Here is a 16439-nt window from a genome sequence, read left to right as displayed (position 1 = left end):
AATGTATTATTATTTGTTACATTTATATCCACTCTTCCTCCAAGGAACCCCGAGCGATGTACATGGTTATGTTTATCCTCACAACAGTCCTGAGAGGTAGGTTAGGCTAAGATATGTATGACTGGCCCAGAGTCACCCAGTGAGTTTCATGGCTAAGTGGGGATTTGATCTCAGGTCCCCCAAGTCCTAGTCCAATACTCTTTCCCCTATACCTCACTGGCTCTACAGCCAGAAGAGGGCTGATGTCCATATCTCCCCCTAAGAGGGAGGAGCCAAAGAAGCCAAGAGAAGGAGAGGAAAGAGGAGCAGTAAAAGCCTCCTTCATTTGAGTGTTACTTAAACACTCATTCTACCTGCAAATGTCACAAGAAAATGTGGATATGGGTGTTATATATTGTTTTATTTTTAATGCATACTTTAAGCTACACCACCCTACAGGTTCATGGAAGATAACATAATATCACTGCAGCTGAGTGGTATAAAAACCCCTTGCTGTCTTCAGGCTTTCAGAAACAGGATGTCATTTGTCAACAAACAAGATCAAAACATTCATACACAGAATAATATGTTCTTTCATTCATTGACATCAGACTTGTCAGAGCTCAGCACATCAAAGCCTTGCAGAAGGTTGCTCTTTTCATTTTATTTCCATGTGTCTGATATTTTTAATGTGCAAATGCTAAGATTGAAACTAATAGCACAATGCAACAGGGAAGCAGCAGCCAAAAGGCCACTGTCAGACACTCTTAGAACCTGTTCTTACGTCACTTTCTCTCCTTTCATAGAGAGGCAACAGATCTATAAGTAGCCCCTTGTGAATCCAAGGAATATTTTATAGAGCAAAGATCAGCTGCCAGTGCAAAGCTTTAATACACTAGACACAAGAGCATGTGGAAGGGAATAGCACATTCCCTTACTGTCCTCCAATCAACAAAGGCTATCATGGCGCCTAGCAAGTCTCACATATTTGGATGGGACACTTGGAATTCTTATTCTTATCAAAGAACATACGCAGGAAATTTGGGTTGCAGACACAACCATTTACAGGATACGCCTTCCAGACAACACCCCATTTTGAAAGATATGAACTCATGTTTACAGTGACAAGAGCATTTATGTGGGAATGCAACTTGTACTGAGACAATCACAGTATTTCTAGTTAGCTATTCTGATTCATTCCATCCTAATGTAACACATTGTTGCTGGAATGGGGTGGCGGGGAAGGGGGCGTAAGGACTGGCATCATTTGGCAATGGTCTCAGGCCACACTTCTGGTTCGCGAGATCACTCTGGTGCCCTTAGCCTTCATGTGTAGATGGAGGACTCCACAAATTTAGGCCTAGCTCCCTAGTCAGTCTATTTGTGGTCACCACCAATAACCTCTCTTACTTCAGATCCTTTTCTGGCACACAGGCAGAGGACTTATGAGAGAAGCAGGTCTTCTCTTATTAGCACTGTGATATAGAGATAGTACAAAACATTGGGAGCCCACTCCTACTGCTCAGAAGGTATTCCTGCTGTTTCTTGCCTGCTCAAAAACAGTGGTAGAAATGCAACCCCTGGGGGGATCCGTGTGGTGCTCGCCAGAGCTTGGGGGCACTCACCACTGGCAAGCTGACAAGTGGATTTATGGATGCCTGTGCGGATGGCAAAGCAACTTTCTCAGGGCCCACCCATGTAGGAGGGGAGCCTATGGAGAACAGTTTCCTAACGGTCCCCTGAAACCTGGAACAGATTCTGGGGGGGCTTACATATCTTCACTGCTTCCATGGATTGTCTCTTTTCATTTGCAATACTCTCTCTTAAGTTACAAAGTTCCCAATTGCTCTCACATATGCAAACCAGGATCACAGTTGCCTGCATCACTGGGTTTTTGCATCTGCTATGGAATACAAAACCTATGATGCAGTTTGATCACAGCACCTATGTGCAGGAAAAGCTGGGGACTCTAACACAGGTAAAATAGCAAGAGCAAATAGAGGTTATTAATATGTGCAGGCAAAACCGGGCTAAGGATGCCCAGCCTGGTTTTGCCTGTGCATGTGTACTGGCGGGATCGTGCCTGATCCCAGTGGTGCCTCGGCAGCAAACGCACCTCCAGAGCTACCTTCTTAAATAGGGTTAAGAGAGCGAGCACTCTCCTAACCCTGTTTTACTGATCATCTGCCAACCTCAGCTGGGGCAGGCAGACTGTAGGGCTTCCAGCTGACTTTGAGGAGGGGAGGGGAGGGAAAGGGGATCCCCATAATGCACATTATGGGAGTTCCAGGCTCAAAGCAATGGGGGGGTTGACACCCTGACCCTCTGGCTACTGGTAGAAGCCAACAATCATCTGGGCGACCGATCCAGCTGCCCAGCAACAAGAAGAGGATGGTCTGTAGGGGAGGTAAACTTTTCGAGGCTTTCTCCCCTCACCCTTTCAGCCCTTCTCACAGATCGTGAGAAAGGGCTCAGAAAATCCAATATCCCAGGCTAAGTTTTCTTCAACATCCAAAACTCTTTAAAAAGTAAACAGATTTAATGGCAGAATTCTACTGGGGATGGGGGCTTCACACCTCCCTAGTTCTAGTTCACCTGAAATGGATATTTCAGTAACAATAATATGGCTTGTACCTGATAATCACCACTTAGGTCACTATCCTTAGAGCAAATAAGTCTACTGAATGTTGGACTAAATTATTTTACAATGTGTTCACACTACTATTGGAACTATTTCTGGATGTGCTTCTACCAGTTCTATATTTTGCACTTGACCAGAGATAATTGGTGTCAGGAAGAATTAAAGATCGGGGCAGGGGGAAGAAGTAGCATAGTACCCTTTCCCCTGCAGTCTTTAAATCAGACAGTGTTGATGGTCTGGGTCTTCTGCCCTCTTGGACAAAAATGGTGCAAGAGAAATTAGATTTTGAAGGTAGCATCATCCCGACTTCTTTTAGTCAATGCAAAAGGATATACTTCCGTATACTTTGGACAGTACGTTCATTTTCAGCATGGGGAAATGTCTAAAGAAAAAGTAGTTTCATCTATCCAATTAACAGTCTGGGAGCATCCAATGCTATATCACTGTTGAAGCTACATTGTTGTGGATTTGATGAGTATCTGGACAGAAATCCACTGGAAGCGCTATGTAAGCTCTCTAATGGAGCAGTCCGCCACATATTTACTCAGATGTAAGCCCCCATGTGTTCAATGATGCTTATTCTCAGGTGAGTGTGCAGAAGGATTGCAACTTAAGCTTTTTAAGCAATGAGAAAGATAGAAAATAAATACCGAAGTAAATCCTCCAAAGCAGCAGTGTGAGCAGAAAGGACGTGCTTCACTGCTGCACTTCATACTGAAAGGAACGAGAGCCCCCTTCAGGTGCTCAGCATTCCAGGTGTTCAACACTGTGCCCAAGGACAAAGGGAATGAGAACACATTCATTAGCCATGTGACAGGGCCAATGCATGTCACAGGCGAAGGAGTGGCTAGCTGTCATGCTCCCATTCCTCCTGTACCACAATACAGTGTACCAGATTTTGAGCACTTGAAGAGGGCTTAGTGTTTGAAATATGTGGTTATGGAAGAACCACTTTTGCCCTCTTGTGGGAAATAAATGATGGCAAATCAGAAAGCAGAGATATGTTTTATATTGGTGTTTAACACACCTCTGAGTGTTGAAGAATTTAAAAATACTCTTAGCTACTTTGAAGTAAAGCACACAAACCTGGTAGCAGAGGCAATTTATCATGTAGCTGAAAAAGATGGCTCAGCCATGCCATCCCCAGATATGAGGAATGACCCTCAATGTCCATGCTGGGAGACCTGCAAACCTTTCTGCATATAGGAAATCCAATTAAATGATGTCCAAATTTAAGTATGTTCGCAATTATTAGCTCAGTTTATCTACGTACCTCCATAGTGAGCTCTCCGTGATACTCCCCAGGTTGTAGTCATACAGCTTTGTCAGAATTAAAATCACCTGCAGGCACAAGAAGAAAATCATGGTTAGTCTCTAACAATTAGAATCTCATAGAACTGATATGACCCAGGGGAGGGCTTAGACTGCTGTTAATGGGTGCTTAACATAATTAAATGAATTGCTCAAGCATTTGCTTAAACTGATATAGGAAGTGTCTGCAGAGACATCCAAAGAAATCAGAATGTTCCCTGTCAGCATCTGCTGCACGTGTGGAAACTTCTCCCAGGAGAACAGATCAATGGCCAGACAAAGCAAATGAAAGTAGCATTGGTGCAACACTGCAGAAGAAGTTATTTGGTTGCCTTTCTGAGCCTGTGCTGAAGATTTTATATGGTTGAGGCTTGCTTAAAAAGTTGATAGTCCAGATCCTCTCTTCTGGCAACTTGAAGCAATTGTGTTACAGCTGATGAATGGACTGTAGTCCAAGAAAGCTTTTGCTGCAATACATTTGTTACTAAGGTGTCCCAAGATTGTTCGCTGTTTTAATCACATTATTGCTATCCAATAGCACTGTACAAATAAAATAGACAAATAGCCCTAGATTCTTTGTTATGTACATACAAATACACATTTCCAGTGCTAAGTCCACAAAGTCTACATGCAGTTATATTCCAGAGATGCCAAGTGATAGGTCAACCAAGTCCCTGAGAACCAATCTATCCATGCAACCGAATAATTTAATGCACCTTTTGCCTGACTGTACCATGTAAGGCTGCATGTGGGAGAATCTCATGCTTGAATGCCACTCCATGAAGAACCTCCTGGCACATAGAAAGCATCAGAGAGGAGATTAGCACTGACCTTTATATTTCAAATGCTAGCTTTCTGTGTGTGGGGAGTTTTTGTTTGATTGCTTGTTTGTTTAGGCAAAGAACTCAAGGTGATAATCCACCTGAATTATTAAGTGGTACTTTCCAAGAAAAGCCTCATCACACGATTTTGCACTGTGCATGTTAGCAGTACTTAATCAAGATGCTCGTCTTGTTGCCAGAACAGTCTATTTAAAACTGTCCACACAGTTTGCTGGGACATGCAAGAATGTGGTGGCTGGCAAGTCCTTCTTGGAGCACAGCTTGCCACAGGGTTCAGGCAATTCTCACCATATCACTATAAAAAATTTCACCATGTCACAATTTTCACAGTGCAAAAATGCAGAAGGCAGGACAATAGTGCGCCTGAAGCTGTGCTTTAAATCACCTTTGTTGGTGGTTGTGCTAAGCTGCTTTGTAGGTTAACAGGCTCAGTTGCTGACAGTGCCCTTAATTCCTGCCACAGATGGATGGAGACCTGGCTCATGGCTAGCTTGACTTCATTATTTAGTTTACTGCTGCCTTGTATCAGGAGAGCAACTACCAGAAATGCTTTATGTGCACACGCTCCTCCCTTCCCCATTTTCGTAGTGGGGAATTTATAGGCCTATTCAGGTTGCAGAGCGGCAACATAATTCTGTATCTTCAACAAACAGCCGCCCTGCTGCCACTGATAAGCTTTCCTGGGAGGGTGATGATTGAAATTTAGCACTTTCCAAGCCGTAATTGGCACATGTCTTTGTCAGGCACATGCACCCACTGTGGGAATGCCATCTGACAGTGGGGTAGGCAGCCTGACACCTCACACAAGTTTGGGTGCTCTTTAGAGAAGCAAAATTAAAAAGAAAGCAAGTCATCAAGTTTAGCAGAGCAGAGTTTAGAAAAGGGAGAACAGAGTGACTGGGTAACGAAAGCTACTATTAGGAGTTTCTCTCCGCTACACTGGACCACATGCTTGGCACCAGAATGTTTCAACTGCCATTGGGGCAAAAATCCCAAAGATTACTATGACTTAAAAAAAAAAAACAGGGGCAGACATACTGTGCAACAGTCTATCAGCCTAGTAACATTGCCCGCACACAAGTTCTGCAAGTGCTATGTTTAAGTCCGCTGGAAATAACTGGGTTTGCTCTCATGCAAAGTTTGCATTTGCATAACTTGCATGCATGCAACATGAAGGTCATGGCACATGACCTTGGCTGCGTGGCTTGGGACAGCTGGGGAGAAGACAGGAGCTAGCCGGGTTTCTCCAGCCTCAGAGAAGTGGCAGCCACATCAGGCTGTGCCGCGTGACCACACAAGCAGCACTGTGGTGGCAGCCTGAACTGGGATCAGGAGGAGGAAGTCCTCCCACATCCCACTGTGCCCCGCACAAGCAGCCGCTCTGCTCCATGCGGCCACTCCCCCGCCCCCGGCTATCAGGGTCTACAGATGAAAATTTATCATAGAACAAATACAAGCTAACATTAACTTAACTAGCATAAGGTCACCAGTAAAACACATCAAACTATAGCTGTGTCAAAAGCACTCAGCAGATCAAATTATGTTGATTTTTTTAAAAAACCAATCATGCTGTCATCCCAAATGCCTGCCATTAAAAAATTATGCTGAATATTATCTTATAAGTTAAGACATAGCTAGCCCGATAAGTTTCTTTGGAAGGGCAGCTTGATTATGAGAGCTCTCCCACTGAACAGACACTGCTGTTAGTGATACATGCAGTTTATTACACAATCTCTGTTGGAAGTTAAGGACTTTGCGCTGTCTCTTGTCTCAGTGACGTAGGAGGACAGACAAGTGAGTCAGAGGGCTAGAAGGTCAAGACATTGGTCATCCCTTCTCTACTGCTCTGACACTATCCCTTTGGAATGTAGATTGCTAATCTTAGGGTCACTTCCTTCCTCTCTCTCTTCTCTTCCTGTTCCTTCTACTTTGCAACATGCAAGCTCCTCTCTCCCTGCACCATGTGTGCAGAGATGCAGAATCCATCTGCATCCAGCTAGCTAGCTAGATTAGAGATCCTAACTCCTCACTTTCCTATCTAGAATAGAGTTCTTTAATAAATACCATTTATATTGATTTGAAACTATTAACTGGCTTCAAGTTACTTTACTCTCAGCATACACGCATGCCAAACTAAATTCCGCTGTGTTGTGCCTCTGTGCACTCTGCTATAATGAAAAAGGGTTTCTCCTACCAGAGAGAATTCCCAACAATCTCATCATATCACGTTTATCCCGACAGAGCAAGAGAGTCTTGCTCCTTAACTAGTAATCTCAGGCCACATTTGCACATAACATAAAACCACAGGTTAGAATTTGTGTATGTCTGAATGCATGAGACCGCAGTTTCACAGCAAAAGTGACCTGTAATTTCCCTCGTCAAACTCCAGTTTGAACTTTCGGTTTGTAGTGAGTTTTGTGGCCCTAACCTGTGGTTTTGGCATGGCAGTGTTACATCTGAACACAGATGGCACCACAACTGTGGGTTCATGCTATTTCTAGAACCATATCCATAGAGAGGGTGCCCAGACCTGCTCAGGATCGCACCCACTCCGTGACTGCAGCACTTCTCACTGGCTGCCTCTCCAAGCACTTGCCATATCCCCTGTCTCTGACCTAATAAAGAGTTGCCCAGCAACAGGGATGCCACCATGTCCCATCCCGAGTTTGTAAGCCTGTCAAACACGAAAGTCACATTGGGCATGCCTGCTTCCCAATCCATCCCTTGTTCCCCCCTACTAGCAATTAAGAGAGAAAGGGGACTAGATGGCAAGATGGGCACTATGTGCTTTGCTCTCTGAAAATGAAGTGATAAAGATGTATGTTCACAAGCACATGCAACCGCTGTGGCACTATAAACTGAGCAACCTGATTAGATTTCTGGAAAGGTAACATATAGCAGGGTGGCGATACCTGAGGTTGGGTTTAAAAGGCAGCCCCAAATGGGAATTCTTGAATTACTCAGCTCTGTTTTTTGTACAATGATGTTGGGGGAAGGGGACCCAGCCCCTTCACCTTGGACTAACATGTGCAGTCCCTAGGCTTACTCATGAGAAGAACCATACAGAAGCAGCAGCACTGCCTCCATTAAAGGGGAGATTCCTCATATGTGATGAGGATGGATGTTGCTCCAGAGTGGACCTCTCTCATGAGAGTGGAAGGCCATGGGGATGCCCTTTCACATCTCATGAGAAGATCCATTGCGGGGAGGGGGCAAGGGGATTGGGCAGGATCACTAGTAATCTGTGACAAAAGCCTTTTTCCCATGGGCCACTCTCTCACAAGAGTGTTAGGCTATGGAGACACACATGTGGGCCAAATGGCAGATGCCGCGTAGCCTGGTTGCTCCATACACGCAATCCATGGGGACGGGTACCCCACAACACCTCTCCTAGTCTTGGTGACTGCTGTGAGGAAGCAGTCCAAGTGGGCCCCTTGCCATTCCAGTTGCCCATTGGGACTTTTTTTTTTTTTTTTTTTGGCACAGCACAGCAATTCCACTCTCCTAGGCCACCAGAAATCAGGGCTCCCCTCTCTCACGATTCCCCATGGCAGCCGATCTGCATATGCTGCAATGCTGAACCCAGGAACTTTGAACGATAATTAAGATCTGTCCCTGATCCCGGTGTTTCCCCACTCTGCCCACCAGGTATGAAGCATCACATTTTCCTTTGGGTGTGTCAAAGGCTTCCCTGGAGAAGAGGTGGTCACTGTGCAAAAGTTCTTTCATTAATCAGATAGAATGGGGGCCCCACTCAAGCAGGGCCCCCCTTTTTGGATGGCTTAACTCATGAGCACACAGTCCAATGGAAGACCAAAGGTTTTTGAGTCTAAGGTCCTCCCTGATGGACTAGCCCTCTCATGAGAGGGCTAATCCCTAGGTGGAAAGCCGACACGGTGGCAGGAGTGTGGTTCGGTCTCCATGGGCTGATTTGCTGAGGTAAGCCATTGCAAGAACATCCTCGGTCACAGAGGTCCAGACCCCAGGATCCTTTGCCCTCCCTCATATACATATCCCCTCCTAGGAAGTCATCATGTTCCCTTCCCAGAGTAACAGAAAAATAGTGCATCCCCCACTGCCAGAAATTCTGCTTGTGTGCGAACTGTTTTGTTGTGAGGCTCTTGCGTGGGCAGTGGTGCAATCACTGCCAGACAAAGGGCTTACATGGTATTTAAAGGGATTTAAATGCCCTTTCCCTGCCAAGGGCAGGTGGACCATTCCAAAAAGGCATGGTCACGCTTGGCACACCCCCATGCCAATTGTGTCCAATGGCTGATGCCCTGCAGACTTTCCAATGCCTTGACTACAGTCAGACAATGCAAGCGCTACGGAGCTTGCTGGAATGCAGACTCAGTGGACCAGAAAGATAGAGGGGCTCCCCTGCTTTGAAAATGAAGGCTGCCGGACTGCAGTTGGACAGACGTCTGTGACGCAATCCATGGTTAGAAAAATTAACCTCAGGTTTGGCAACCACTGGTTTCACTTTACGTGAGGATGCAACCTCACTTTTGGTCAACTAATAATTTAATTGCATATCAAAGGCCAAGTGTGCAAATCAATTTTTAAGAGTATGATTTGAGAGCTCCCCCTTCTTTTCTTTTGGGTACAGACATCTCCCTGCTGGTTGTCCCAATCATTAACAATGTAACTGGATTTTACAAATGGGTGTTATATTTGGAAGCAAAGGAAGATGTTCATCACAAAGTGAAGAAAAGTGCTGCTGTTCTCAGACACCATCCACACCAAGAGCTCTGGCAATGGGGAAGGGGGATTGGAGAGTGAGAGGGCTAAGTAGGTCAGACTTTAAGGAGTATCACAGCTAAATATGAGTTTGGGGGTTCAGCAAAAAGAATGAGTAGGGCAGAAGTTCATCTCTATGCACCCACCACTAAACATTTCTCACATTGGCTGAAATTTAATGGCCCTAGGTCAGAGCAATCACTCAGTCTACATTCTCTCAAGACCTTAATTTGGTTGTGTGAACTTGCACAAACTATGTCATACTATGGTCCCATTTTCAAGTGTCCAAGAGTTAACTGCGATCGGCAAGTCCTGCATGCTCCCACAGAGTGTGTTGGGAGAACCCGGAATTTCTGGGTTATCCTGGTTGGACAGATAAGCAGGATCCAATCACTGATTAACCACAATAATTTAACTGGGATTGCCCAGACATTCCGGGTGCTTACGAAAAGCTATGCAAGGGTGTGCGCGGCTTGCCGATCATGGTTAACTCTTTAACCACAATTGTTCTCATCATGAGAATGCAGCCTGAATTAAATTGGCAAGTGCATGTAGCAGGACAGCATAGGTGCTGCTGAAGAAATGAAAGCCGTGGCTAACTCCAGCTCAAACAAGAATTCCATGACAAGTATAAAGCAATATAGTGAACTTTGAAAATATGTATACTATTAAACAATCTCCTCACCGCGCCTGTTAATACCTCACTTTTATTTCAGAACAATCTTTGAATTTCTAACTGTATTGTAACCTCTCCTTTTCATTTACTTCTAAAAAATAAAAATAAAAGTGTATACTTTTTCTTGGTACCAAGACAAATTTACAAAACTGGTACCAAATTCTGTGTTTCTGCTGAAAGGCTCTCATTTTGCGTGTTGTATTGTTCTAAAACCCTATGTAAGCCCATCTTCTTTAAAATTCATCCCTTAATTGTTGCTTCATTTCTTTGTTTAGCCTATGAAAGGTTAGTTTACATTTAATACTATTTTCCCCCAAAACCATTGCTAGATAGATCTGAACACCCCGATCTGAAGAACCACGACATGAATATTATGTGGCTCTAAATGTCAAAATACAGCCTGTGAAAGAATGCTGTAATGAAATGAAAAATAATGCACTGCCCTTTCCCCTTCCCTTTGTCCCCTCCAACCTCAGTCATTTTACCAATCAGAATAAACTAAGAAGAAGAAGAAAAACAACAAAAGGCATAAGCAAAGATTGACAAGGAGAGCAGGACAACAAAGGAGGTGGGAGTCCAGTTTTTCACAGAAAACCTTGTCATAAATTAAGATAAGAACGCACTCAAAGCCTGTTCAGGGCTACCGAGTTGGCTTTTCCAGCTTTGCTTACATATCCTAATTCCGCAGAGTTTTAGGGAAGCTTTCGTAACATCACAGAAGTGACAAGATATTTATTTATTTTATTTTATTTATTTTTGCATTTATATACCGCCTTTCGTTAAAAAGATAACCCCAAGGCGGTTATGTGATATGTGACTTAGCACAAATAATTGGCATTTGGCCTTTCCCCCTTACCTTAAACAGTAGCCTTTTCCATTCAAATAGTTTGATAAGAATTGTTTTTACTTTAATTCTAACCTTTATTATTAATTTATTAATTAATTAATTGAAGGCAAACCAGTTCATAGTATGATATCACAGAATACATCTTTTTAAAAACAACTCTTACACTTTAGGGTTCTAGAGATCTGTTCTCAATTATTATTAAAAATGTTACCAATCCAAAAACATTAACCCAAACAAATCTGAGTACTTTTTGAAACACACACATCTTTCCCTGAATGTAACAAGCAGGTAAAACATCCTTTGATTGGTAAAAAATATTAAATCTTGCAGATCTCAAAGAAAGAATATGGTTTTGATTGTCCTGTTCTGAGATGCAACTAATGGATTAATTTCTCTACTGTATCAATAAACCAAAGCTTGTTGTGCATTCATCTGCAGTAACTTTAATTCTAACCTGACCTATAAAGTTTTACCATTAAAACTTTAAAAGGTATAGGTCTTTCCAACATGCTACCTTTCGTACAATTCATCATCATTCTCAAGATTAACCAAGGATGCTCTCCAAAGATATCATTTACTAGCATTGTGCATGAAGGGTTCGCACCTTACATCTACTTTTAAAGGTACCCTCTCCCTTCCCACCAGCCACCCTTTAGAAGCCTTTTCAAAGATTCCCCTTTGGGGAATCTTCACCAGATTCTCCTTTACAAGCATAACCCCTTAAACCGCCTAATCGGTTCAAGCTGGTTCAGTCAAATGGACTGGGCCAGCCTGTCGGTTTGAGTGAACTAGTTTGCAGATCCCCGGTTTGGTCCCCGGTTTGGTCCAAATAGCAAACAGTCCGTGCACACCCCTATCACCTACATGTTTGATGGAGGTATCAAAGTTGCATACAGGTGATCTTGGGAATGTGTCAAACTCCAAGGTACTCATTATTATACAGCTGTGTACACTGTACCTGTGTAGAAGGGGAATGATATATGCAGGCCAGCCCCACCCCTGGTGCTGATCCACTCTGTGCCAGCCATGTACTCTCTCCCAGTGCAACGTTTGTCTGGAGAGGACAGTGCTGAACCCAGGGACACTCCCTCTGTGTGATTTAGAACCCTGAACGTATGGGCATACTTAGGACTTTTTCTGGGGGTGCAGGTGCCCAGCATTTTTGGGACAGGTGATTGGAGCACTGCAATATTGGCTCAGTCCAGGTGGGGCAGCTGCCCGTCTTTAGCCTCCCCCTCCAGATGCCCATGCCTGGAAGTCCAGGATTCTAAATCTTGTGGAAGAAGTATTTCCAGGTCCACCACAATCCTTCTCAAACAAAGGGTGGACTCGGGGACACTGGAAGCATGACCACAGAATGCATCAGAGGAGGAGAAGCGGGTCGATAATGCACTCCTATTCCCCTTCTATCCATGCATAGTGCACCCAGTTGTACAACAACTGAAGCGGGTTCAGATCTGAGCATCATTGCCATATTTAACAGTGTGGATAAGTTTCTAGGGCTAGAGTTCAGCTAGGAAAGGACTGGAGCTAAGTTCTTAAGGGGCTAAATTCATTGTAGTCTGACCTAATTTGTTTTAATTTTTTGTTCCATCCTAGATGTTGGAATAAGTAACAGTCTGGCATTTAAACAAACAACTACATGAATGGTTAATATGTTTATAATTTACCACCACATATTAACTCAGAATTTTAACCCATTCCATACCAAGGACTCACTAAATTAAAAAAGAAGCAGCAGCATGCACATGCATCTTGATACCACTGGTTACTTGCTTCTTGGGGCAAAAGTCAGCCAGGGATGGCCAATCCAGAGCAGGATTTTATTAGGAAATATTAAATTCCTCCCTTAATGCCACATCTGGATCAGTCTCCCCATCCCACAACTGCTATTTACCAACACACACTAACACAACCAAATTACATGATAGCCTTCAGATTTGAGCTTGGATAAACCTCAGGGATAGGAAGGAAAGAGATCCATAATGACCCTTGTGATGTTCTTGCTATCATAATATGATGCAGACATGATCACGCTAAAAGGGCATTTGCAGTTGATCTTTGAAATCAAGATGGGACATAAAGTGGCTCCCTAGCCTGCTATGCCAAAGCCATTTATTAACTTATTGTTCAGAACCAGTTCTATGATTGGAGCTCAAAAGGAAGCTAAACGAAACAGGGCAGGTGTTGGCATAATCATTTACATGTCAGGAGGTGATCTGCCATGTCCTTACACCATGTGAATATTCTGAAACAAGTGTACCTCCAAGCAGAGCACATGATAGATTTTTAGCTGCAGAACTCTATAATGAATTCGAATGAACATTTGCTAGGCCTCCCTCTGAAGAAAAAAAGTTTAAACTTTCTCAGCTACCAGAAGAACCTCAACTTCAATCTCATTAACTGAACTAGGATGTGCCAAAACTACAAATATGCCTGCACAGTCATGATCAGCTGGTAACTCCAAAAGATACTAGGCCATCGCAAAAGCAGCTGCCAAAAAAGGCTGCAATTCAGCCATCACTAAGAACATAAGAACAGCCCTGCTGGATCAGGCCCAAGGCCCATCTAGTCCAGCATCCTGTTTCACACAGTGGCCCACCAGATGCCGCTGGAAGCCTACAGGCAGGAGTTGAGGGCATGCCCTCCCTCCTGCTGTTACTCCCCTGCAGGGGTGTATCTAGGGTGGGGCAGGAAGGACACGTGCCCCAGGTACCACTTGAAGGGGGGCACCATTTTTAAAAATAAAAAAAAAAATTAAAAACTGGTGCCAAAAACAAAATGGCCACCGTGCATGCTCAAATGGCCTCTGTGAGGCCCTAGGCCATGCCAGGCCTCGCAGAGGCCATTTGAGAATGTACATCGGCCGTTATGTTTTCAGCAGCCATTTAAAAAAAAATTAAATGGTCACTGCACATGCTCAAATGGTCCCTGCGAGGCCCTAGAGGCCAGCACAGGGGGAGGGGAAACCTTTGCAGACCTCCCCAAAGCTTTTAGGAAGCCCCCCGAAGGGGCTACTGGTAATTTTTTTAAATTTCATATAATACAAGTCACTGTACACATATTCAGTTATGCACTATGCACAGAGTATCAGGGCTTGTGAATACTGAGCTGAAGCTTATGAGCTAGGATTGTATTCATTTGCTCTTACTTTGCTCCTTGTGATAAGTGAGTGAAATGTGATGTCTTAATAATATGACTATTAATGGTGGGTTTGTCTTTGAATCAGTGTGAAATCCTTAGTATTAAGGCCCACTGGGAGTTTCTTGCTTTCTCTCTCTCATTTTAACCGTCTTTCTGAAATACTAGAATATATTCCAAGCAGTGACACAGTTTACTCTGCATATCCTTTAATTATTTTCAGAGTATCTGGGAAAAGTCAAATTCTCCATTTATTTTTAAAACTTATGTAATAGTGATGCTATAATGCATAGTGGAGAATTAGACAGGCACTTCTGTTTAGTTTTCCAAGTACACCTCCACATAGTATTTGCGTATTTCATGAGCCCCAGTATACTGACATTAGTAGTTTTCCAGCATTTTTTAGTCTGGCTACATCCACTGCTAAATAGTTTTTGAAATATTAAAAGATTAACGAGCTTGACTTGTATTTTTCAGCTGATATTATGATAAAGTTATCTGAAAGATGGGTGTCAGATGTTTGGACAGGGGGCGCAATTTCAGTGCTTGCCCTAGGTGCGATTTTCCCTAGATACGTCTCTGCTCCCCTGCAACTGGTACTCTGAGGCATCCTGCCTTTGAGGCTGGAGGTGGCCTATAGCCCTCCGACTAGTAGCCGTTGATAGACCTCTCCTCCATGAAGTTATCCAAACCCCTCTTTAAGCCATACAAACTAGTAGCCAACACCACATCTTGTGGCAGAGAATTCAAGAAGGTAATTATGTATTGTGTGAAAAAGTATTTCCATTTGTTGGACCTAAATTTCTTGGCAATCAATTTCATGGAATGACCTCTGGTTCTAGTGTTATATGTGTGAGAGAAAAATGTCTCTCTATCCACTTTCTCCACACCATGCATGATTTTATAGACCTCTATCAAGTCTTCCCATAGTCGTCTTTTTTCTAAACTAAAAAGCCCCAGGTGTTGTAGCCTTGCCTCATAAGGAAGGTGCTCTAGTTCCCTGATCATCTTGGTTGCCTTCTTCTGCACCTTTCCCAGTTCTATAATGTCCTTCTTTAGGTATGGTGACCAGAATTGTACACAATACTCCAAGGTGGCCACACCATAGTTTTGTGTAAGGGCATTATAATATTAGCAGTTTTATTTTCAACTCCCTTCCTAATGATCCCTAGCATGGATCATTAATTATTTATTTTATTATTTATTCGATTTCTATACCGCCCTTTTCAAAAATGGCTCAGGGCAGTTTATACAGAGAAATAACAAATAAATAAGATGGATCCCTGTCCCCAAAGGGCTCACAAGCTAAAAAGTAACACAAGAGAGACACCAGCAACAGTCACTGGAGGTATTGTGCTGGGGGTGGATAGGGCCAGTTACTCTCCCCCTGCTAAATAAAGAGAATCACCACATTAAAAGGTGCCTCTTTGCCAAGTTAGCATTAGCTTTTCACAGCTCCCCCCCCCCCGCTTTTTACAGCTGATGAACACTGAGTCTTCAAGATCCCTCTCCTGGTCATTTACCGACAGTTCAGATCCCATCAGCATATATGTGAAGTTGGGGTTTTTTTCTCCAATATGTTATCACATTACACTTACCAACACTGAACTGCATTTGCCATTTTGTCACCCACTCTCCCAGTTTGGAGAGATCCTTTTGGAACTCCTTGCAATCTTTTTAGGATTTCACTACCCTAAATAGTTTTGTGTCAACTGCAAATTTGGCCACTTTGCTGCTTACCCCAACTTCTAGATCATTTATGAATAAATTAAAAAGCACCAGTCCCAGTACAGATCCCTGGGGGACCCCACTTCTGGGGGTGGCGAATTGAGCCTGACCTGAAAACCCTCAGAGCAATAAGCCTGGGATCCAATTACGAATACGAGGAATATTTATATACCACTTTTCAACAAAAGTTCTCAAAGCAGTTTGCATAGACATACATACATACATACACACATACACACACACACACACACACACACATACATACATACACACACACACACATACATAAATGGCTCCCTTTCCCCAAAGGGTTCACAATCTAAAAAAAGTAATGTAAGATAGACACCAGCAACAGCAACTGGAGGGATGCTGTGCTGGGGATGAGTAGGGCCAGTTGCTCTCCCCCTGCTAAATAAAGAGAACCAACAGTTTTAAAAGGTGCATCTTTTGTTCAGTTACTGTAGCATCTTATAAAATAACTATCTGGGTTTGACAAGTGTATTTGTAATATAAGCATATTTCAAACACCTATTT

The 16439-nt window shown here is 43.4% G+C and overlaps 1 protein-coding gene across 8 annotated transcripts in view; it reads right to left on the bottom strand.

The window, feature by feature from the left end:
* Positions 1-16439, bottom strand: part of SORCS1 (sortilin related VPS10 domain containing receptor 1) — a 664028-nt gene that overhangs the window by 450580 nt on the left and 197009 nt on the right. For all 8 annotated transcript variants that reach the window (XR_008318829.1, XR_008318830.1, XM_053305813.1 and 5 more), the window contains exon 2: positions 3894-3961. Coding sequence is in view for 6 of the 8 variants with exons in the window: in XM_053305813.1 (XP_053161788.1) it covers positions 3894-3961 (68 nt within the window). In the remaining 2 variants the exon portion in view is untranslated. The remainder of the gene's footprint in view (positions 1-3893; positions 3962-16439) is intronic.

Source organism: Hemicordylus capensis, chromosome 3, assembly GCF_027244095.1.
Source record: "Hemicordylus capensis ecotype Gifberg chromosome 3, rHemCap1.1.pri, whole genome shotgun sequence".
NCBI classification, from domain to species: Eukaryota; Metazoa; Chordata; class Lepidosauria; order Squamata; family Cordylidae; genus Hemicordylus; species Hemicordylus capensis.
Note: the sequence above shows the minus strand (reverse complement) of the source record. Positions and strands in the feature narration are given on the sequence as shown.